Source organism: Vombatus ursinus, unplaced genomic scaffold (genome assembly GCF_900497805.2).
Source record: "Vombatus ursinus unplaced genomic scaffold, bare-nosed wombat genome assembly UNPS02014816.1, whole genome shotgun sequence".
In the NCBI taxonomy this organism is placed as follows: domain Eukaryota; kingdom Metazoa; phylum Chordata; class Mammalia; order Diprotodontia; family Vombatidae; genus Vombatus; species Vombatus ursinus.
In genome coordinates this window covers 18,111,262-18,136,600 of record NW_020954594.1, presented here as the reverse complement: position 1 = coordinate 18,136,600, position 25,339 = coordinate 18,111,262, and the positions used below count along the sequence as shown (strand labels likewise).

General features: G+C 36.1%; 1 protein-coding gene across 1 annotated transcript in view; it reads right to left on the bottom strand.

Annotated features, from left to right (window-relative positions):
* Window positions 1-25,339, bottom strand: part of LRP1B (LDL receptor related protein 1B) — a 2,189,733-nt gene that overhangs the window by 697,995 nt on the left and 1,466,399 nt on the right. Inside the window, exon 32 of the mRNA XM_027835590.1 lies at window positions 1,337-1,486. Coding sequence (XP_027691391.1) covers window positions 1,337-1,486 — 150 coding nt within the window. The remainder of the gene's footprint in view (window positions 1-1,336; window positions 1,487-25,339) is intronic.

The following is a 25,339-nucleotide window of genomic DNA, read 5'->3' as shown; positions in this document are numbered from 1 at the left end:
AATCAACTTTTTTTTCTACTATATGATGATTCCTTTATATCATGAAGCTTTGACTTACTTTTCATACTTAGAATGTCATATTTCTTTTTAAAAGTATATATGTTTCCCTTTAAAAAAGACTTCCACTCTTGAAATTAAACTTCTTGAAATAAAAATAATTATCTCTAAAATATAGATAGTTCTCCACTGTGAATAGCTTGATTGGTCACTGTTTGAATTATCCAGTTTCTTGGTCTCTCTTCTTCCCTTCTAATGAATACTTTCTGTTTCTCTGCAACTTTACTTACCTAATAGCTGGTAGAAAAGGACAGGGAGAGGAAATAAAACTCAAATCAAGGGAGAGTTCTATTTATTCCTGACTATTCAAATGGTATTTAACCATAAGCATAAATAACTGTGTCTTGGTTTTAAGAGTATTGCTGTAACATACTGGGAAAGCAAAACATACAGCAATGTTTAGCTATGAAGAACTACCTATACCCTGTATTCTGTTCAAACAGATGTTTCTTAACTATAGCTAATTCCCTGTACCATATATCACTTGTATCCTGCTTTGTCTGATCCATATATCATCTATGTCTTGTTAAAGCACAAGTTTCTTAGTGATGAGAATGTTTTTACTCCCAAACATTCCTGTTCCCTGTTGGTAAAATGCTCGATTAATGAAAAATACCTTGTTAGCAGAGCCAGTCAAAAGAAAGTGAGAATGTCCTTTGACTTAGCTGGGTTTTTTTGTCCCCCAATACAAAAGAAGGTAGAAAAGTCAAATGGAATTTGCGCTCAGAAATAATGATCTTCTCAGTGCTGTTCCATTGAAAGTAAAATATCTCTTGACTTTAGCAATTGTCAGAAGTTTTATTTCAGCTACCCATGACACTCTAGGAGGAAAGGAAGTTGAAACACTTGCCAAATAGAGGTTTTTATTTTATTTATGGATTTCAGTATCTATTTTAACCTGTCCTCCATTACAAGGGATAATCAGGACCCAGCCTTTCTGGGAATGATATTTAGGTTTCCAGCAAAGGATGGCATCATAGCACAACCCAGAAAATAATTGTGAAATAAGTAAAATTCACAGCAAACAGAGAGAAACAATACAAGCAAAGTTCATCTTGCCAGGTGTAACACTGTGAAAACAAAGAATAAGCCCCAAACTAGATAATCTCAAAAGGCTCTAAGCTAATGGGGGGAGGGATGGATATAATCATAGAAATGTGTGTTTTGAATATGTATCTGGTACCAGTGGATCAATAACTGGCCTCAGCTTTCAATAGTTCATAATTTATCAACAATCAATTAATAGGAAGACTCATAGCTGTAGAAACACTGTACGTACCCATTATGGTTAGAGCAGTAGCTTTTGTTAATTCTTCTTTCATTGACTCAATCACTTCTAAATTACCCCCATCCAGGTTGCATCTATTTATGGTTCCATTTCCTGAGCTGATCCAATAAAGCTTGTTCTCCACATAGTCTATTGATAGACCTGTAATTAAATAATACAGTTTAAACATGATGGTGGCCACTTACATGATATTTATCTAGTACTATTAGGCTAGAGGAAAAAATGGAACCCCAGACTGCGACCCATCAACAAAACAAATATCCAAAGTGTAAGGAAAGCATCATTTTTAAAAACCTCAACTGGTTAAGAAAATTGTGAAAATTAAATGTGGGAATGACTATAGTTTGAGATGGTTGCTTGGCTTTTCCTCTTTAAAAAATTACCCTTCTAGTTAAGTAGTGGTGAGCTCCTCTACATATAATACCAGACAATTCTTTTTTTCAGTTTGTGCATAGGTTATTCATATTACATACAAACTAGGCTATCCTGAATGCCAAAACAAACAAACAAACAAACAAACAAACAAACAAACAAACAAACAAATAAATAAATAAGCTCTGAGCTTCCCATTTCATGTTTTTCTTTCTTTCTTTCTTTCTTTCTTTCTTTCTTTCTTTCTTTCTTTCTTTCTTTCTTTCTTTCTTTCTTTCTTTCTTTCTTTTTTTTTAATTTTCCCCCAACAAGAGTTAAAGGAAGAAGAGAAAAACTGACTGCAGAAAACTTGGTGCCTATAAAAACTGGAGTACGTTCCTTTCATCTACTAATTACTACAACCACTCTCCACCTTCTTTTCTGTTGGAGAAAGTCTTGGGACAAAGCAGCCTGATATAATGGTAAAAGAAGCTAATGTCTTTCCTCTCAAACCCTACCTCTTTCCAAACTTACCTATTGCTACGGAGACCACCACCATCTTACCAGTCTCTCTAGGACATATTCACATGCTCCATATCCAATCTGTTTCCAAATTTTGTTAATTTTACTTTCATCACACCTCACATACTCCCTCTTCTGTCTCTGACACTGCTCCCACTCTGGTGTAAGTTCTCAGTATCTACTCCTGGACTATTGAAATAGCCTGCTGATTTGTCTGCCTGTCACAAGTCTTCCCACTCCACTCTATCCTCCACACTGCTGTCAAAGTTATATTTTTCTAATGTGCAATGCAACTTCTACTCAATAAACTTCAGTGCCTCCCTATCACCTCCAACAGAATTCTCTCTTTGGTTTTCAAAGGCCTTCGTAACCTGCCCTACCCAATTCCTCCAACCCCCACATTTCTAGTCTTCTTGCACCTAACACCCTCCCCTGACAACTTCAATGTACTCTGTGACTCACTAACACTAGAAGGAATGCTGTTCCTTGAACAAGATACTCTATTTCTCAACTCTGGGTATTTTCACTGGCTGTCCGCATGCACAGAAAGCTCTCCCCTCCTTATCTCTTTTCCCTGGCTTCCTTTAAGTCCCAGCTAAAGTCCTACATTCCATAGGAAGCCTTTCCTAATCCCTTTTAATTCTAGTGCCTTCCTTCTGTTGATTATTTCTTATTAATCCTCTATAAAGCTTGTTTGTGCATAGTTATTTGCTTGCTGACTTCTTGCCTTGAGAGAAAATCCTGATTTTTTGCTTTTAAATATATATATATATATGTATATATATATATATATTCCCAGTGATTAATACAGTTCCTGGCACATAGTAGATGATTAATAAATGTTTACTGGGTTACTGAGCAATTTTAGTGTCAGAGGACATGGATTCAAATCTCAGCTTTACCATTTACTGTGCACACCTGGGCAAGTCACAACCTCCTGGAAGCTCAGGTTCCTAATCTGTAAAAATGACTGATTAGATGACCTCTGAGGTCTTCTGCAACTCTAAACTGTGTACCAAGCTTAATTATAAACCCAATTTTGATCATATAATCATGATAATGTTTGAAGTCATATGTAAAAGAGGCACATTAGGAGAGCTTCCCTTTTATCAGTCTCAGGATCTGTCTCCCTCTGTAAAACAGGGATGTGTGAATGGTGCTTTAGATGACACACTCAGCCCCTGATTGGTTTGGGGTCAGTGGGTGGGGAAGGGTATGGATAGACTTTTATCAGAAAAGACATCCTTTTCTGTGGGCTATCAAACGAGCTCACATATAAGTTTCTAATTTTATTTTTATATTGTCTAAAGAAGCAGATGGATGACAGAAGTATACACTTATGTGCCTGTGCATTCAGCACAAGAGAGGAGCTTATTAAAAATGTTCCTCAATACATCCTCCTGTACCTGGGTGAGGGGTGAGTTTTGATTCCCTATGCTGCCTGATCCCCAAATCAATCAATCAATCAATATTTATTAAGCACTTACTCTATACATGAGGCATTGTGTTAAGCACAGGGGATACAAAAAGAAGCACAAGACAATTCCTGTTCTCAAGGAGCTTACAATCTAAAGCAGGAGACAACATGTAAACAAATATAAACAAAGCAAACTATATACAAGATAAAGGAAATAGTTAACAAAAGGAAGCCATTAGAATTAAAAGTGTCTGGGGAAGGTTTCCAGTAGAAAGTGAGATTTAATTGGGACTTAAAGAAACCCAGGGAGGTCAGTAGGCAGAACAGAGGAGGAAAGCATTCCAGGCATGGGGGATAACCAGTGAAAACTTCAGGAGCAGAGCAGAGAGATGGAGCAACTTATTCATAGAATAGTCCAGAGGCCTGTGTCACTGGATGAAAGAGTATGTGGTAAAGTGTAAGGTGTTCAAAAAAATGGAAAGATAGAAGGGGGCTAGATTATGAAGAGATGTGAATGTCAAACAGAGTTTTTTATATTTGATCATGGAGGCAATAGGATGTCAGTGGAGTTAATTGAGTGAGGCAGAGTGACACGATCATTCCTGAGCTTTATGAAAACCAATTTAGTGGATGAATGGAGGATGGACTGGAGTGGGAGATGTGAGGAAGTCAGACCCACCACAAACCTCTTGCATACCACAGGTGTGAGATAATGAGGACCTACACTAGAGTGGTGGTGGTGTTAGAGAAAAGAAGGAGGCATGTTCAAGAGATGTTGCAAAGGTAAAATCAATAGGCCTTGGCAACAGATTAAACATGGAGGAGGGGAGGGTGAGAGATCCAGGCTGAGGGATGGGGAGGATGGTTGCCCTATATGGTAACAGAGAAGACAGGAAGGGGGAGATTTAGGGGGATTTAAAGGGAATTATGATAGGTTGCCTTTCGGACACAGTGAGTTTAATCTAGTTTTCTAGTCAGAAGAGGGAGATTTATTGGACTCTGTGATTTGTAATTTGCTTCATGATTAATCTGAACTTCAAGAGTCCTCAAACTCAAGAAAATTAGGAATGGACCTTCTAAAAAGAGTAGAAAAGTTCCTCAGTAGAGTTGCTGCCTTTTGGAGAAAGAAGAGGATTGCTCAAACTTTGCTGGCTCCCCACTACTACAGTGCAAGTCCAGGGGGAGGGGTGGAAGCAAAGAGAAGAGTGAATAAGCATTTCTATAGCACCTACTATGTGCTAAGTCCTTTTGTAACTATCTCATTTGATCCTTGCAACAAAAAGTTTGTGAGGTGGATATTTATTTTACAGTTGAGGAAACTGAGGCAAACAGAAGTTAAGTGACTTGCCCAGGGTCACCTAGCTAATGTCTAAGGCTGAATTTGAACTCAAGTCTTCCCACCTCCAGGCTTAATTTTCTATCCACTGAGTCCCCAGATGCCTCTATCGAAAGGCTAATAGAAAGGGGTGTTTATATTCAGCACCCTTGAATTATTGCTGCTTTCCAAGGGGAGACTGTGGACTATTTCCCACAACTTCAATCTTCTGGATTGGCCTTCTTGTCTCCCACATTGGGTACCTTCCCTCCTACCCATTCCTCTACAAGTATTCTTATGTGTGTTGTTTTCCCCCATTAGATTATAAGCTCCTGAAGTCAGGGCCTGCCTTATTTTTCTGTATTTGTATTCCTAGCATTTAGCACAGTGCCTGGCACATAGGAAGCACTTGACAAATTTGTATTGACTGACTATTTGATTCCTTTAGGTGTATTGGAAATATGTTTATGGATTCTTTTGAGTATTTTTTATCTTCTTACTTTCTGTGGTGTAAAATAAGACTATTCTATATTCAATTCACATTTCTTATCTTGATATAGTAACTAAAGACACTTTCTGCCCAAATTTGGGGAAACCTAAGCCATATTTTCAGACTTTTTAAGTGAAACTACAGGTAGCGATAAAAAGTAAAAAAGCAAAGAAACCATTCTGGAGACATCTGCCATAATTATAACCAATCAATGTGAATCAGAGTTTTCAGTCCTTGAACCACTGGTTACACATATAAAGTCAACTCTAAATTACCTATAGTCTTTAGAAGCTATTACAGCTGGCTCTGTATAGTTTGTTCTCTAGTGATCCTGGTACAATTCATAGATGGATGATCTAACCCCTAGCTATGAATAAATTGCAGTAGGGTCAAGGTTATGATCCCATAGATTGTGGCATGACAAGTAGTCAGGAAGAAGTTTTGGTTTTTATTTGTTTGTTTGTTTCCTAATGCCAGAATTAGAAGGCAGGAATTATAGTTTTTAACTGACAGACCACTTTGAGTGATGACTATAGCTTCAATCCAGTATGGCAACAAGTTAATGTAAATCTCCATTGCAGAAGCTCCTGAATCTCCAGGAAGATTTTCCCACCCCCTTATCTATGACAGATCTGCTATTTTTGATTATCTATGTACTTTGACACTGCTTTCTTCTCTCATCTTTAATAATTGAGGTCAAGTTCTTAAAAAGATCATCATAAAGACTTGAATATGTGTGTATACATATACATATGCAGGTATATGTGTGAATATATGTATATAAGTATGTGTATATTTGTGTGTGTATACACACACAGACACACACATATATATATATGGGTGTATACACACAAATTTATCCTCATTCTTTTCATGGAACATAGTAAAGGCATTATTAATATGTCCATTTCATAAATGGAAAATTGGAAGAAGGTGGCTAAATGGCTTAGGCAAATTATTGCTAAAGTTCGTATTTGATGACAAGAGGGGTAACATGAGATCTTATTTTTTTTTCCACCAGCCCCTCCAATCAATCAGTCAATCAGTAAGCATTTATTCAGTTACAACTACATGCCACCATGCTAGTCACTGGGGATACAAAGACAAAAATGAAACAGACCCTGCACTCAACAAGATCTTGCATTTTATTATGGCAGACAACACATAAACATATAAGCATATACAAAGTAAAAAGTAATGATGGAGTAAGTAATGGTGGAGTATGTCACTAGAAATGTGGAGTAGCAAAAAAGGCCTCCTCTAAGAGGTTGTATCTGAGCTGAGTTTTGAATAAAATAAGAATTTTAAGAGGCAGAGATGATGAGAGAATGCATTACAAGAATGGGGAATAGTCTGTATAAAGGCACGAAGACAGAAATTTTGTGTGCAAGGAATAGTAAGAAAGACAGTTTTAGCTCTACCATAGAGTAATGTATCATATAATAGAAAGGTTGGAGATAGGTGGTAAAGGACTTCAAATTCCAAATAGAAGAGTTTGTATTTGATCCTATAAGTAATAGGGAGCCATTGGATTTTAGGGAGCAGACAAGTGACATGGCCAAAGCCGTGCTACAGAAATATTGCTTTCACAGTTGGATAGAACATGGATTGGAGGGAAGAGAGAGACTAATCAGAAAATTATTGAAATGATATAAGTGAGAAGTTATGAAAGCATGAATTAGGGTGGTGACTGTAATAGAGAGAAAATAATGAAAAGTGATGGTAGTGAATAGAGAATCAACAAGAATTAGTAAATAATTAGAAATGTGAGGAAAGAGAGTGAAGAATTGAGGATGATCTAAGGTTTCAAACCTGGGTGATGTGTAACAGAAGAACATCATTATTATAATAGGTCATTTCTAGCTTTGGAACTCGTGCTACTGTTCTCCAAGGATATGTGGTTTAGTTAGTGGGGAACTGCAGCTCACAACCTCATTCATTCCATCTTGAGATACAGTATGGCCAAAAAGTTCATCCTCCTACAGCTAAGATGGTGATGAGACTCTTTAAACTTTGTTAAATATAAAGCTCCTGTTTGGCAGGGTCTGTCAGAATTTATGTTCCTTTGACATGACATTCAAGAAAACAGGGTCTCCTTAATGCCACAATGGGACATCAGCGAAGGAATTTATTAGAGGTTTTGGTCTTAATGAATGAAAAGAATTGGTAACACTCTATACTTCTCTACTACATTCACTTCTTTCCTTTCATAGCTGTTTGTTCTCTTTCTCTCTTGATTTCTTTTCCCACTGTCTCTTTCCCTTTCTTCCTTCTCTTCCATTTATATTTTAATGATGTATTTTTTAGCTACAATGTCAGAGATACTTAATCCCACTGACAACACTCAAGAATCAAGAATATTGTTGAATCCTCTCCTACACTTTTGAGTTACTTACTTGTTAATTCTCTTAAGTATATCTAAATCAATTGAGGTTAATTTATCTGAATGCACTTTGTAAGCTGTAAGACACTCTACAAATATAAAGGACAACTATTATAATCATTGTTCATTCATTATATAAAGTGGTTTATCCTAAACAATACGTGCAAATCACAATCAACACACCTTGGTCATATATTAAAATGAATCAAAAAATGTTGCACACAGTCTGTTTTATTTTGCATACTAACATTTGTAACTAAAAATGTATTCCTCTATAGTTCATTCAAACTACATTGAGGGAATACATCTTACAAAATGATTAATCATTCATAATCAAAGTGTTGCATGCTTTAAGATATTGGGGCATTTTTACTATATGAAGATCTAGTGAATTTGGAAAGAGAATGAAAAAAGTTAAAGCTGGCATGTTGAATATTTTCAACACTAAAAAAACTATCCATGAATTTATGTATTATAGGGAAAAATTACTCCAAGTCTTTGTTTATATATTGATCATACTCAGGCCTTTCCCTTCCCCTACCACACTGAAAGGGGGTATCAATGTATCACTGTTGTTGCTACTGTTTTATTTTCACCTTATAGTTTAAGATTAAGAGTAAGTGTGCATAGTGAATGTACTGGGCCTTGGAGTCAGAAAATCTAGGTTGAAATTTCCTCTCTGTCACTTAGCTAGGTGGCCAGGGAGAAGTCATTTTGCCTCTCATAGTCTCAGTCACTTTCATCTTAAAAACTTATATTTGCCTCCAATTGTTCTTGTGAAGAAAGTATTTTACAAACCTTGGCGTGATTAAAGAATCATTATTCTCATTTTTATTTTAAAAATTGCCAAGTTTCATTATTACAATGGCAGTTTTATTGAGACATTTTGATTTAAATATATCTGCTTATTTTTTTTAATTAAAAGAGGCTATATTGCTCAAGTTACATAATCAAATATTAACTTAATAAATATGGAATTATAAATTTTGGAAACTGTAACTTGGCATTTCAGGAAAAGCCACAGAAGAATGAAAAAGAAAATAGATAATTTAAGAATATTTTTCTGTAATACTTTGTGAAAAAAAATCCATTAGGTTTTGGTGTGTGTGTATGTGTGTATGTGTTTGGTGTGTGTGTATGTGTGTATGTGTGTGTGAGTGTGTGTGTGTGTGTTTTACTAATGCAACAAGGTAATGACTTATCTTAAATATTTTGTTGCTTTCCTTTTTAATTCATGCTTAAAAATATCTTAAAGCAAAAATCAAATCTATATTTTATAAAACACAGAATTAAAATTAAAAATGTAAATACATAGAAGAAAAGAAATTCAAAAAATAAGGCTTTCTAGAAAAGAAGTAATTCACTGAAATCTAAAAGATAATAAGAGAAAACTTAAAATCTTAAACCGTGGATTCTCTGGCCCTGGATTCACTTCTTTGGGCCTTAAATTAAGCCATCTATAAAATCAGTTCTCCACATGGCACAGGTCCACAAATAGCTACACTGTGGTAGTTATTACATCATACTGTGGTATCCATTACACAGTCTACTGCCTCTAGGTCTAGAACTTAGAACACATGGGAAAATGGCAAGAAAGGTAGGATGGTGATGTGGTAAGAACCAAAGATAAAAAGGTGGACAGTCAGTATACCTGCTACACTGGTACACCCCTAATATTTAGAGAGATTGAAGACCTCTAAAATGTTAAGTGGACATTTAATGTTAAGATGACATGAATGAAAGCTGCACAAAATGGGCAGGAATGAATAGATTGTGATCTGCCTTTTTGAAGAAAGGTCCTAAATCAATGAGGTCATAGGCCATTTGAGCATGTGAGTATGAGTGCATGTTCTTGTGTGGATTTAGAAGGCCAGTAGCATGATTTCTGCTAACATACATTATGATAACCTGGAATAGTGAAGTTGATTCAAGTCCTGGTTCTCATGCTGATGTGTCTTTAGTTAAATCAATCACCTTTAACCTCAGTTTCCTCATCTATAAGGGGAGGAGCAGGAAGAGAGAAAGAAAAGTTGGACTAAGTAAATTCTAATCCCTTCCAGCTCTTAACATTCTGTGGTTCTTCATCTTTCTGTTTTTTTTTTTTAACATTAGCTCACACACACACACACACACACACACACACAAACACACACACATTTAAAAATCTTCTATGGCTCCTATTGCCTTTGGCATAATTTTTGTTTTTATGTTCTGTCTAGCATTTAAGTCCCTCAATAACCTGGCTTTCACCTTTCTGTTGCTATTTCCTATTATATCCTCAATGTGATCTTTGTTCCAGTCAAATTAGCTTACTAGCTGTTCACCATATCCAGTATTCCATCACCAGTCTTATTTCCTTTGTTTTTTTTAATTAAATACATATTTTATCGATTAACAAAAAAATCATTTTTTCTACCTCTCGTTTACCCTCATCTCTATTGGAAAAATAAAATAAAATTCTTAGTCAAGCAAAACAAAATCTTAAATTTAAGAATTTAAATTTGGCCATGTCCAAAAAATATATATATGTTCCATTTTGGACCCTAACTCCATCATGTCTGTGTTAGAAGATGGAGAAAATAGTTCATCATTGGTCTTGTGAAATTGAAATTTGTTATTATATTGATATGACTTCTAAAATCTTTCAAAATTGTCTTTACAATGTTGTATAAATTGTTCTGATTCTGATCTGCAGCCATTCACATGTCATCCTAAGTTTCTCTGAACCTATCTATTCCTTAATTTTTTACAGTACAATAATATGACATATTTTTATATAATAATTGGTTCCACCATTACTCAGTTCATGAGCATTTCCTTAGTTTCCACTTCTTTATCACCATGAAAAGAGTGGATATAGCTTTTTTTGTTGTATATATGGGTCCTTTCCCTATTTTTTTTTTTTTAATATCTTGGGAATAAAGGTCTAGTGCAGGGTTGGGGAACCCGTGGCCTTCTAGGTCCTTGGGTGTAGCCTTCTACAAAACAAATCTTTTTATTAAGGGGTTTGTTCTGTGAAGTTTGGATTCAGTCAAAGGGCAGCACTTGAGGACCTAGAGGGCCACATGTGGCCTCAAGGCCACAGGTTCCCCACCCCTGATCTAGTGGCACTATTACTGGATCAAAGAATATGTAGAGTTTAATAACTCTTGGGTCATGTTAGGAAGCAGATAGGAGAATTCTAATCTTGTACACCTTCTGTCTCAGGAGAGCAGAGTGGCCAGCCTCTGACCCCAACTGCCTGCTTCCAACCTCCTTGCAGAATTAAAATTTCCTTTGGAGAAGGGGAAAAAAAGATGATGCTAGAGATGTCTATTCATGCCTCCCTATAAGTCACATAGAGATAGCCACACTGCACTTGAACCTTGGTGGAATAAATCAGTAAAAAGTGAAAAACTGAAGATTCATAAAAGAAGGGATGATCAATGAAGCAAGATCTTAGAGGATATGGAAAAGAAAGAACTCAAGGACCTAAGTGGGATGATTAATGCTGGCAAAGAGAACCAGTAATAAGTCAAGATGTAGATGTGGAGGAGGAAAAAAAGAGAAGGTACGGGACTGTTGATCCTCTCTATAAAGTAGTCTATCTTCTAAGAGAAACTGGAATTGGGGCTTGAGGAGAGTGAAAGTTTGGAATATATGTAAAGACAGGATGTTATTAAAAGATAAACAAAAAGATTGCTGCACAATGGTGAGGAACATGAGCAAAAAAGTTGAAGAAAAATAAAGGTGAATAACTAGATAATTGAGCTCCATTTTGAGCATCCTTTTTCCCCCAGTAAAAGTTTACAATTTTCTAAGATTCTCCTCATAAATCTCAAAGTACACCTACCCCAAAGGGGAATTCTTGGTTCTTTTTTTTTCCCTCAATCCTCTGCCCATCATCTATTTTGTATTTTAGTCCTCCTGAAATTTTTAGGGGTTGGTTTATTTATTTAGTTTTTGTATAGAGTCAAGTATTGATGTATTTGTGAACATGTATCCCCTTAGCTCTGTTTTTGTATATGCAATACTTAGCACAGTGTCTGACATAATAGACATTTGGGATAAATTGATTAGTTGACTTATGCCACTTACATCTGAAACTAGAATAAAGGAAAAGATTCTCTTAAAAATAGATATGTTTCAAGGGAATTTAACATAGGCTAGGATTACCTAGCAGGACTTTTGCAAGTTACTTTGTAAATACAATGTGTTTCTGAGGTGCAACGGTCTTATAGGTAGACAAATAATGATTTGTCCTATTCATGATGCTACTAATCTATTTCTTTTCCTAATCTATTCCTTTCAACCTATTCTGAACATCTCCCACCATACAGAGCCTCAAAAACTGATGATGCCATCTCCAGTCACCCTGACCTATATCTTGCCACTGGGCCTGGATGGTTCCAGAGGAGAAAGTGAGGCTGGTGACTTTGAGCACACTCACTTACTTAAATCAAATTCACTTGCAAGTCATGATATCACCTTCCTGATGTCATAGTTGTCTTCGAGAATGAAGGCCAAATAACAACATATAAGTAAGGGAAATAAATTTTATCAGTAGATAAACATTATCCAGAGAAAATCTTCATTACTTATTACCTCACAATATCTTTCTACATGTGGGATATGGTTGAAAATTTAATCTAATTCTTGATTTCACAGATAGTAGCAGATTAAAAAAATGTTTGTTGAATTATGTTCCACTACATTATATGTTCCACTTTATACAGCATATGGGTTAGAGCTATCAGTAAACTATAGAATGTTTAATACGGTGTCACCAAACTCATGATTCAGGAGTAATTCACTGAAATCCAAAAGATAATAAGAGAAAACTAATTAAAGAAAGGATTCTCTGGCCCTTGACCTGACACTCACTCCTTATATTACAATAAACAAGTCATCTCATTTCTCTGCGTTTTAAATTTATTCATCTATAAAATTAGGGGGCTAGATTCAATGACCTCCATGGTTATTTTCATCCTCACATTCTCACAAGAATATGATTTGGAGAACTCTGAGATCATCTTAACTGTCACTTGACCCTCTGAGGTGGGAATAAGTATGCTAACTTAGCATGAGTAACACCATTTTGTTTTTAGCCTCCATTTTATGATTTAGTAGTTGTTTTCTAAGTTGTTTACTGTAAAAAGGATATTTCTGTAGTTTTTGAGAATGATTTGTGTCCCCTAAATTTGATAAAGAAGTAATAAACACCTGCTAATGACAAGTATTCCCACAAAGTCTAATAAACATTTGCTAATCATGTTAGGATGTTCAGGCTTTCATTGGTAGTTTCCTTTCATCATAAGCTTAGGTATTAAATCACTAAACACAATTTATAATGTAACTTATAAATGCCCATAGCTAGAAGCAAAACAAGAGCAAGAAAAACAAAAACATCTGCTGTTTGGTCACTACTAGGACAGACTCCTGCATTTCCAGTACCCAGAAATTAGAAAATTTGAGCATCCCATGTTTGCACATCCTGCTGCCTGTGGGCTGCTTGCTGCATGCTAAAGGATTTCCAGGGGCCTGTGAAAAATGTAGAGGAAAACACCCTTTGTATGTAAAGGAAATCCTTTGGTACTCCACAGCAGCCTGAAGGCCATAAGTGGCCCACAGGCAGAATGAAGGTGGTGCAGGCTTGCTCTAGAGTAATGCTGACTGACCATGACTTGTCAGAATGTTAACTTGGAGGGAAACACATGGTCCCTGGATGGACAGAGAGGGAACCTTGTGGTAAGCACCAATAAGAGACATGCTTACCAGGACCTTTAGGATTCATGTTGGTAATTTGTTCTTAGAAGGACTGATATTTGTATTGTTGAATAGATAATTCCATGCTTTCAGTTAATAGAGTGACTGTAGGAATTGAGGAATATAAATCTAACTTAGTATTTCTATTGTAATAGCCTGCATATATAACTGTTAAGGTGGCTGCACCATGTGTTATGTCCTCTTATACGTGATTTTTATCCTCACATGGGAACAAAACTGCCTTACCCCTTCAAGGATACCACCCTATTTCTAGTTACCCAGGTTGGTAAGTGTATTGGCACTTGGATTCTCATTTACATTCATTCCATGTATTCAATTTGTTAATAATAGACTGAATATATGTCATTTCAATGATCATTTCTACCTTTACAATGTCTTTCATACATCTTTTCTCCATCCACACCATCTCTACCCTTTATAGGCCCTTATCAATTCTCACCTTGGACTTATAGCAAAGCCTTTTAATTTATCTCCCTGCCTCAACTCTTTCCCAACTCCAGTTCATCCTTCACTCAAATGGCAAAGTTATTTCTTAAAGTGCAGGTCTAACCATGACAGTTCTCTACTCAATAAAAATCCAGTGATTCCCTGTTACCTCTAGAATCAAACGTAAAATCCTCTGCCTTCTAAAGCCCTTCACAATCTCATTCCACTCTATTTTCCAGCATTCTTACATTTTATTCTCATGCACATAATATACACTCCAGTGATACTAGACTATTTGCTGTTCTTCACGTGTGACAACTATGTCTCCCAACTCTGAATCTTTGTACTGGCTGACCCTTAGACCTGGAAAGTTCTCCCTCTTAATCTTCAGTCTTCACAGAATTCTTGCAAGACAGCTCAAATCACTTCTTCCCAGGAAAAATTTTCCCTGCTAGTCTTTATCCTTCCCCTCCTGAATGCCTTCAGGCTGAGATTACCCATCTACTCTAAGTTACAAGTTGCCTTCCTCATTAGAATCCATACCCCTAGAGGAAAGGGACTGTGTTGTGATTTTTTTTTCTTTTCTTTAAATCCCTCAACTTTTAGCATGTCTGACACTTGGTAGGTGGTTAATAAATCCCTAGCAAGTGACTGATTCAAATTACCAGAGTTGTAAAGGTCAAAGGACATTAATATTAGCTCCCCTATTAGAAAGTTAAGAATTGGGGAATCTCATAGTTGCACAGGACCTCAGAGACATATCTAGTACAATTTGTGCCCATCCGTCCTTTGCTTGAAGACCTGCAATGAGTTGAAACCCACTATCTTTCTCAAGTAAATATATTCCTCTTTTGAATTGTTCTAATTATTATAAAGTTTTCCCTTAAATTAAGCCTAAATGCTCCTCTTTGTAGCATCCATACATTGCTTATACTTCTGGTTTCTGTACACAAACAGTGTTATCTATTTCTCTTTCAATTTTTCAGCCTCTCAAATTCCTGTAGGCAGTGATTAGGTCCCATCTCCAAGTCATTCTTCCTTTTCTATGCTTAATATCTCTCTTCCCTCACACTGATCTTCATATAACATGATATTAAGCTCTTCATTCCCCTGGCTATCATCCTCTAGATACTCTCCAACTTGTAATATCCTTAAAATGTGGATCCAGAAACCAGACTATTTCAGGTAACTTCTAGGATTCTAAAATCCTGAGTGACGATCATGGGTAATGCTGATTGGCAGCACAAAGTTTCTTTTCATAAGACTTAAGGGATAAAATTCATATCTCACAAACATTTTAAAGATGGAAATGGATTTAATTAGTAAATTAAAATCCTCTGTGTTATGTAAACTGCTCTAAGCATTTAATGTGTATCCAAGACTGAGCCATAAATCTTAATTGAGAATATTTAGTTTAACAATGGGTAGCTTGGAATGTTGATTTGTATTTAAAGAAAACAAAGTTATTCAGCCCAAACTGCCTGAAGGCTGCAATTACTCACTCTTTTGAGCTACAGACTCCTAAAATGCCAACTTGGGTGTTTTGATAAGATTATGATGCACTTCTATTTCAAGTATGTCACACATATGGATTTAAAAACAAACAAGTGAGCTAGTCATTTAATAAAATATGCTTGATTTCTACCACCAACATAAAAAGAAATCACCAAACTCAACAACCAATAAGACTACTGAAATTGAAGTCAAAAAGCCCTGAGTTCAAAAAGTCACCTCAGATGCTTCCTAGCTCTATTACCTTAAGATAGTTCCTGCTCCTCAGTTTATTCATCTGTAAAATGAACAAGTTGGACAAGGTGGCCTCTAAGGACTCTTCCACCTTTAAATCTACGATGCAAAATGACAGCCATTAAATGTTCTTTTAAACTCCCCAAATTAAACTTGAATTCTGAGGGGCAGAGCTAACCCCTAAGATTGTGTTGTTGGTGGGAATCATCATTTGTCACCCAGAAGCCCAGTGCTTTCTTCCATGACAAGGAAGGCCAGGTAGTTCCCTGCCCACCACCCAGCATCACTACGTGCTCACCATCATTCCTTTTCCCTTTCTTTTACTAACATTGACTTTACAGAATCACAGAACTGGAAGGACTCTTACAGATCCACTAGCACACAGGTTTTTAACTTAGGATCCCGATGGTGTCTGTGAACTTGGATAAAATAAAATATATCTTTATTTTCACTAATCTTGAACTAAAATTTTACATTTTTTGAATTATCACCATGGTGAACAAACTACATGAGTCATAGACTTCTCTCTGCCCAAGGGGTCCATGATACAAAGAAGGATATGAACTCCTATTGTAATACTACCACAAGCCCCATTTTATACATAAGAAAATAAAGACTCAGAGATGAAGTTGTGCAGCCAAGATTGTATCGCTAGGAAATGGCGTGATAGAAGCAGAATCTGAACCCAGAGGTCTTTGGAATCCCTAATTTAATGTGCTTTCCACAACACTGTGTTTGCTGTGTTCTTGCAAGGTCCTGGTCTTTTGTTTATTTGTTTTAACTAAATGCCTAGTTAGTTAATTGAATAACCTATAGTGCCTAGCACAGTTGTTTGCACATAGAAATATTCATTTTTTTTTGAATGGATAAATTATTCTGTTGAATCACCAGCCATGTTGTATTTAGAACCAAAGGATCTGATTCTGAATCCTGACTCTTCTATTTACTCTGTAGTATTTGTTTGAGGGAAGTCACTTAACCTCCTGGGCCTTTATTTCCTTGTCTATGAAATGAGACATTTTAATGTTTCCTCTGGTGACATTAAATTTATGATAGTGTGATAACAGATACATTATCCTGCCCAGGTGAAATATACACATACACATAATGTAGAGAGGCAGCTAGGTGGTGCAGTGGATAGAGCATGAAGCCTAGAATCAAAAAGTCTCATCTTCCTGAGTTCAAATCTGGCCTCAGACACTTACTATGTCACCCTGGACAAGTCATTTAACCCTTTTTGTTTAAGTTTCCTCAAAATGAACTGGAGAAGGAAATGGCAAATCACTCCAGTATTTTTGCCAAGAAAACCCCAAATGGGGTCATAAATAGTCAGACATGACTGAAAACAACTGACGCGAGGTAGAGGGGGCTTCACAGTGATAGTGCTTTACCATGGAGTGAATCAATAGTGAGAATTTCAGATATCACAACAGGATGACGGGAAAGAGAACTCTGAGCAATCAGGGCTTTTAGAACATAAATCATGCTCTGTGCATGGCCATGTGGAAGGGGGGAGGTCAAATGAGATAATGTATAAAGTGCTTTGCCAACCTTAAAATGTTATATAAATACTCTGGATTGTTATTATTATTATCTACTCTGCTCATACAAAAAGCTAGGCCTGCTTCTAGGAGAAAAGTTCTACAAATACAACAGTAATGATGATGATGATAGTCATAGGTGACATTTATATAGTGCTTTACTAGTTTTCAAAGCACTTTCCCAGCCTTATGAAGTAGATAGTCCATGACCTCTGCAAATAGAGTTTCTCTCCCTATTTGCTATACTGAAAATGCTTAGTTTTCTATATAGAAAAGAAAAATAGAACAAAGAAACAAAAAACCTTCCTTCTCCAATATCACAGATTAGGAATAATTTTAGGCAACACAATCTAAATTAATGAGTTCCTGAATCTAAGATTTTTTTTTGAAAGTAATTCTTCTGCTTTCAAATAAACACAATGATATCAATGACTGAACACTGTTTTCATACAGAGTCCTCCACTGTGCTGAAATCCATATGCATAATACTCTTCTAGAAGTAGCATGTTAATTGCATCATGTAATTGGGTGCTACATAGTGAATAAAAGAGCTTGAAAATGGTTAGGCATTCAATTCAGGTTGTTTCTACTTTTTATTTGCTTAACATTCTTTTTTTTTCCCGTAGACAATAGCAAGGTAAACAATTCCAGCCTACATCAGTGTCAGAAACATAATGTTTACCAAGTTAATGGGGCCCACAAAAACAATGGATTATTGAACAAACAACTGAACATTTTTCTTTATCTATTTCATACAATCTTATTCTCAGGTAGTCTGCAACAGAAAAAAGAGTGTGAAATTGAAAACTGATACACCCTTTTTATTCTGTATTATTTATTAGTTATTGATTGAGAATTGTATTTAATCATTGTGATCAGTACTTAGGAATTAGTTTGATGTAGTTTGGCTGCTTAACATAAGAGCCTATAAGATGGTTTGAATTCTTTGCTTTTTTGCTTTGTTTAGTCATTTCAGTCATATCTGACTTTTCATGACCCCATTTGAGGTTTTCTTGGCAAAGAATGGTTTGTCATTTCCTTCTCCAGCTCATCTTACAGATAAGGAAAATAAGGCAAACAGGGTTAAGTCATTTGCCCAGGGTCACACAGCTAGTAAGTGTCTGCAGCCAGATTTGAATTCAGTCTTCCTGACTCCAGGTTGGGCACTCTATCCACTGGTCCACCTGGCTGCCCATGAATTCTTTATAAGAGTTTAACTTCCCCATTTCTCTGTGCTACAGCTGGGACTCATTGAGTCAACATGATCATAAGATGTTCTGCTTGTCAGCTATCAGCCTATCATAGGGCCACTGTGGTGTACATGGTCACTGACATAGGACTTTCCAGATAATGTTTACTAACTCTGTTTTCCCTTTACCATGAACTTTGGAAACTCCCTTTTACAAGTAAGTCACCGTGATTATGCCAAATGTAAGCTTACTCTACACCTTTACCAATTGTATAAAAGATTGCTGTGTCTGCTCTAATTCATCCCTAGTCACTGAGGGGCTTAAAATCTCAATTTATTGGCAACTGCTAGCCTTGCTAAATAAATTGATCACTATCAGACAACTTCTGGGAGCCAAGATGGTGGAGTAAGCAATGAATTGCTGTAACTCTCCCATATTCATCTCCAAACAACCATAAAATAGTGCCATAAAACAAATCCTGAAACAGCAGAAACAGCAAAAAGATGGGGTGAAACAATCTTTTAGCCCAAAAAACCTGAAAGATCTAGAAGAAAGGTCTGCCTCATTTGGATGAAGGGAGAGTACAGTCTAGGATAGGAAGCATCCCAACAAACCAACAGCAAGCCTTAACTCAGAAAACCAGCAGAAGATCCTGAGTTCCAGAGTGGTGGACCAGGCAAAAGTCAAAACCAGGACCCATCAGGTGCCTCTGCATAGCCAGGAAAATGGGCAGACTCCAGTGCTGGGAACTGCCATGTGCTACAGCATAGCCCCAGGCAAATCAATGTAGCCTCAGGGAAACACAGAAACACTCTACCAGTCTCAACACATAACAGACACCATCACTAGGACCCCAGCTCAACATCAGGTAAGCTGCCAGACCTCTATGGCCTACAGCAGCACCAGCCACCCTTCACTCAACCCCCTCAGTGCAGCATCAGACATGAGGGACCCCTGTGTGCCTCAGGGCAACATGAGTGCAGCACCAGGTAAACACACAGGGCCTGCAGCCCCTGGCCCAAGAAGCCTGAGATAGTGCCTCTTCCACCCCAGTAGCAGAGCTCAAATTTAAAAGAAAGAAAAAAGGTCAAAAAAAAGATGAGCAAAAAGCAACACTCCCAACAACAACAAAGATCTGGCCATAGAAAGTTATTATGGTGACAAGGAAGATCAAGGCACAAACTCAGAAGAGGACAACAAGTCAAAACACCTATGGCAAATCCCCCTCAAAATGGGGAGTAGTCTCAAGCCTAGAAAGAACTCATAAAAGAGCTCAAAAAGGAGCTTAAAATCATATAAGAGAGGTAGAAGAAAAATTGAGAAAAGAAGTAAGAGTAATGCAAGAGAATTATGGAAAAAAAAAGAGTCAAAAGCTTGGAAAAAAGAAAACAATTGCTTAAAAAGTAGAACTAGCCAAACGAAAAAGGAGATACAAAAATCCAATGAAGAAAACAACTTAAAAAATACAAATGGCCAAATGGAAAAGGAAGTTCAAAAGCTAACTGAAGAAAATAACTCCTTAAAAGTTAGAACTAGGCAAGTGGAAACTAATGACTCGATGAGACATCAAGAATCAATCAAACAAATTAAAAAAATAAAAAAAAGAAGAAAATGCAAAATACCTCACTGGAAAAAACAACTGACCTGGAAAATAGATCCAGGAAATGTCAAAATTATTGGACTATCTGAAAGCCATAATCGAAAGGAGGACTTGGACAGGATCTTTCAAGAAATCATCAAGGAAAATTGCCCTGATATCCTGGAACCAAAGGGCAAAACAGGCAGTAAAAGAATTCCCTGTTCACCTTAAAAAAGCGATCCCAAAATAAAAACTTCAAGAAACAGGATAGCCAAATTTCAGAACTATCAAGTCAAGGAAAAAATACTAGAAGTGGCCAGAAAGAAACAATTGAAATACAATCAGGAGCTACAATGAGAATTACATAGGACTTAGCCCCTGCAATATTAAAGGATCAGGGTCATAGAACATAATATTCCAGAAGGCAAAAAACTAGGACTACAACCAAGAATCACCTTCCTAATGAAATTAAGCATAATACTTCAAGGGCAATAAATGGTCATTCTATGAAATAGAAGGATTTCAAGATTTCATAAGGAGAAAACCAGAATTGAACAAAAAAAATTATCTCCAATATTAAGACCCAAGAGAAGCCAAAAAAAGGGAAAAAGGGATAAGAAAACATAAGGGATTCAATGGAGCAGAATTGTTTACTTCCCTGTGTGGGGAGATGATACCTATAATTCTTAAAAATTGTAACACTATTGGAACAGCTAGAAGGAATATACATAAACAGAGGCTAGAGGTAAAAGGTGAATTTGAGGGAATGACATAAAGGAAAAATTAAAGGATGAGAAAGAGGAATACAATGGGTGCAGAAAGAAGGGATAGTTAGAAGGTAAATTATTTCACATGAAGAGACACGAAAAACCTATTATAATGGAGGAAAGATGGGAGAGTGGGCAATGGGCATTGCTTGAACCTTACTCTCATCAGTATTAACTCAAAGAAAGAATAATATACACAATCAGTTGAATACAGAAATCTGTCTTGCCAGACAGGAAAGTAGGAGGCGGGGAGTTTAAGTAAAGGGTGGGGGGAACTGACAGAAAGGAGGGCAGATTTGGGAAGGCAGTAGAAAGAAGCAAAACACTGGTGAGGAGGGAAAGGGTGAAAGGAGAGAGAGTACAAACAGGAGAAAAATAGGACAGAGGCAAATACACAGTAATCATAATTATGAATGTGAATAGTAAGAATTCTCCCATAAAATGGAAGCAGAAAGCAGAGTGGATAAAAAACCAGAATCCTACAATATGTTGTTTACAAGAAACACACTTGAAGCAAAGAAACACACAGAGTAAAGGTAAGGGGCTGGAGCAGAATCTATTATGCTTCAGCTGAACAGCAATCTCAGACAAAGCAAAAGCAAAAATGGACCTAATTAAAAGAGATAAGACAACTATATCTTACTAAAAAAGTATCACAGACAACAAAGTAATATCAATACTAAATATATATGTTCCAAGTGGTATAGCATTCAAATTCTTCAAGGAGAAGTTAAGTGAGTTACAGGTTCATGACCAAACAAGAAATAGAATTATGAAATATAAAATAGATAATTTGATTATATTAAATTAAAAAGCTTTTGCATAAACAAAACAAATGTAACCAAAATTAGAAGGAAGGTAGAAAGCTAGAAAACAATATTTATAGCAAGTGTCTCAGATAATAGCCTCATTTCTCAAATACATAGAGAACTGAGTCAATACAAGCCATTGCTCAATAGATAAATGGTCAAAATTTATGAATAGGTAGTTTTCAGTTGAAGAAATCAAAGCTATCCATAGGCATGTGAAGAAGTTCTCTAAATCACTTTTGATTAGAGAAATAAAAATTAAAACAACTCTGAGGTATCACCTCACAGCTCTCAGAATGGCTAATATGACAAAAAAAGAAAATGATAAATACTGGAGAAGATATGGGAAAATTGGGACACTAATGCACTATAGGCGGAGTTGCGAACTGATCCAACCATTCTGTAGAGTAATTTGGAGCTATAACCAAAGGGCAACCAAATTGTGCATATCCTTTGATCCCAGCAATATCAGTACTATGTCTGTATCCCAAAAAGATCATAAAAAAGTGAAAAAAGACCAACATGTACAAAACTATTTATAGCAGCCCTTTTTTGTGGTGGCAAAATATCGGAAATTGAGTGGATGTCCATCAGTTGGAGGATAGCTGAAAAAGCTGTGGTATATGAATGTAATGGAATACTATTATGCTATAAGAAATGATGAGCTGGCAGAGTTCAGAAAAACCTGGAAAGACTTGTACAAAACAATACAAAGTGAAATGAGCACGACCAGGAAAACATTGTAGACAGTATCAGCAACATCGTGTGATGATCAACTATGAATGACTCAACTCTTCTCATCAATACAATGATCTGAGACAAGTACAAAGGATTCACAAAGAAAAATGATATCCATACCCAGATAAAAAACTGATGGACTCTGAATGCAAATCGAAGCATACTTTTTTCAATTAATTTATTATTTTTTCTGTTTTTTTTTCCTTTTGGTCAGTTTCTTATTTCACAACTGTGACTAATATGGAAATATGTTTTATATGATAGCACATGTATAACCTATTTCAATTCACAAATCAAGAAATTGTAAAACAAAACCAAAAGAATGAAAAAATAGAAGACAATGTGAAATATCTCATTGGAAAAACAACTGACCTGGAAAATAGATCCAGGAGAGATGATTTAAAAATTATTGGACTATTTGAAAGCCATGATCAAAAAAAGAGCATAGAAATCATCTTTCAAGAAATTATTAAGGAAAATTGCCTTGATATTCTAGAATCCAGAGGGTAAAATAGAAATTGAAAGAATCTACCAATCACTTCCTAAAAGAGATCCCAAAATGAAAACTCCCAGGAATATTATAGCCAAATTCCAGAGTTCCCAAGTCAAGGAGAGCATATTGCAAGCAGCCAGAAAGAAACAATTCAAGTATTGTGGAAACACAATCAGGATAACACAAGATTTAGCAGCTTCTACATTATGGGATCAGAGGGTTTAGAATATGATATTCTGGAGGTCAAAGCAGCTAGGATTAAAACCAAGAATCACCTACTCAGTAAAACTGAGTGTAATCAATGAGGTGGAAAAGTCAATATTCAATGACATAGAAGAATTTAATGCACTCCTGAGAAAAAAACTAGAGCTAAATAGAAAAATTGACTTCCAAATAACAAGACTCCAGAGAAACATGTAAAGGTAAACAGGAAAGAGAAATCATAAGGGACTTGTTAAAGTTGAACTGTTTACTTTACTACATGGAAAGATGATATTTTTAACTCATGAGACCTTTCTATTTATTAGGGCAGTTGGAGGTTATATATATATATATATGGGCAGAGGGCACAGGGTGAGTTGAATATGAATGTATGATATCTAAAAAATAAAATTAAGGGGAGAGAGAGGATTGTGCTGGAAAAAGGAGAAAGGGAGAGGTAGAATGGGGTAAATTATCTCACATAAAAGAGGCAAGAAAAAACTTTTACGTGGAGGGGAACAAGGAGGAGGTTAGATGGAATGAGCGAATTTTACTCTCATCAAATTTGGCTTAGGGTGAGAATAATACACACACTCAACTGCTTATGGAAATGTATCTTACCCTACAGAAAAGTAGGGGGAGGGGGAGAGATAAGGGGGATGATAGAAGGGAGGGGGTAATCAGAAGTAAACACTTTTGCAGAGAGACAGAGTTACAGGAGAGAATAGAATAAATGGGGACAGGACAGGATGGAGGGAAATATAGTTAGTCTTTCACAACATCACATGACTATTATAGAAGTGTTTTGCATGACTACACAGGTATAACCTATATTGAATTGCTTGCCTTCTCAATGAAGGTGGGTGGGGAGGGAGGAAGGGAGAGAATTTGGAACTCAATGTTTTAAAAATGAATGTTAAAAATTGTTTTTACATATAACTGGGAAATAAAATTCATAGCAACATCTTACCCTATAGGAGAATAGAAGGAGAAAGATATAAGAGAAGGGGTGGGGGTGATAGAAGGGAGGGCAGATTGGGGAAGGGGTAATCAGAATGCATTCCATGGTGGGGGGAGAGACAGGGAGAAAATTTAGAACTCAAAATCTTGTAGAAATGAATGTTGAAAACTAAAAATAAATAAATAAATAAATAGATAGATAAATAAATAAAGGGGGGGCAGAGAAAGGATCTATTTGTACAAAAATATTTCTAGCAGTTCTTTTTTTGTGGTGGCTAAGAATTAGAAATCAAAGGGATGCCCATCAATTGGGGAATGGCTGAACAAGCTGTGGTATATGATTGTAATGGAATATTATTGTGTTATAAAAAATGACAAGCCAAATGATTTCAGAAAAACCTGGAAAAACTTACATGAACTGATGCAAACTGAAGTGACCAGAACCAGGAGAATGTTATACACAGTAACAGCAATGCTGTTCAGTGAAGTTCAGTGAAGAACTATGAATGACTTAGCTATTCTCAGCAATAAAATGATCCAAAAAAATCCCAAAGGACTAGTGGTGAAGCATACTATCTGCCTCCAGAGAAAGAACTGATATTGTTTGAACACAAACTGAAGCATGCTATTTTTCACTTTCTTTCATTCTTTTTCTTTTATTCGTGTCTTCTCATACAAAAGGACCAATATGCAAATGTTTCACATGATTGCACATGTATAAACTATATCTGATTGCTTACCATCTCAGGGAAGGGCTGGGAAGGGAGGTATAGAATTTGGAACTCAACACTTAAAAAAAAATTAATTGTTTTAGCATGTAATTGGGGGGAAAATAAAATATATTTAAAATGAAAAAAATTAAAAAGAGAAAAAATGAATGCTAAAATTGTCTTGATGTTTAATTGGGAAAAATAGAATACTATTTAAAAATAAATTAATTAATAAATTCATCATGCTCATAACTTTCTGCATCAGTTTTTCTTCATCGCAGATTTTTATCATGATCACAGCACTAACCTTGAGATCATGGAACATGAGTTCAAATACTAGGTCTGCCATTTATTATCTGCGATTTTCAGTGAAGTTGTTTGACCTTACTTGACCTCAGTTTTCTCTCTATGAAATATAGGGAGCAAACTAGATGAATTCTAAAGTCCTTTCTAGTTCTAGATCTATCCTATAATTATCTTATACCCATTCCTCACTGTAGGGAGACTTGGTTTACAAATTTTTCCTTTAATGGACAAAAGTTTTTATGCCTATATCTAACCATATGAACAAATCTCTGCATATTCTTCCC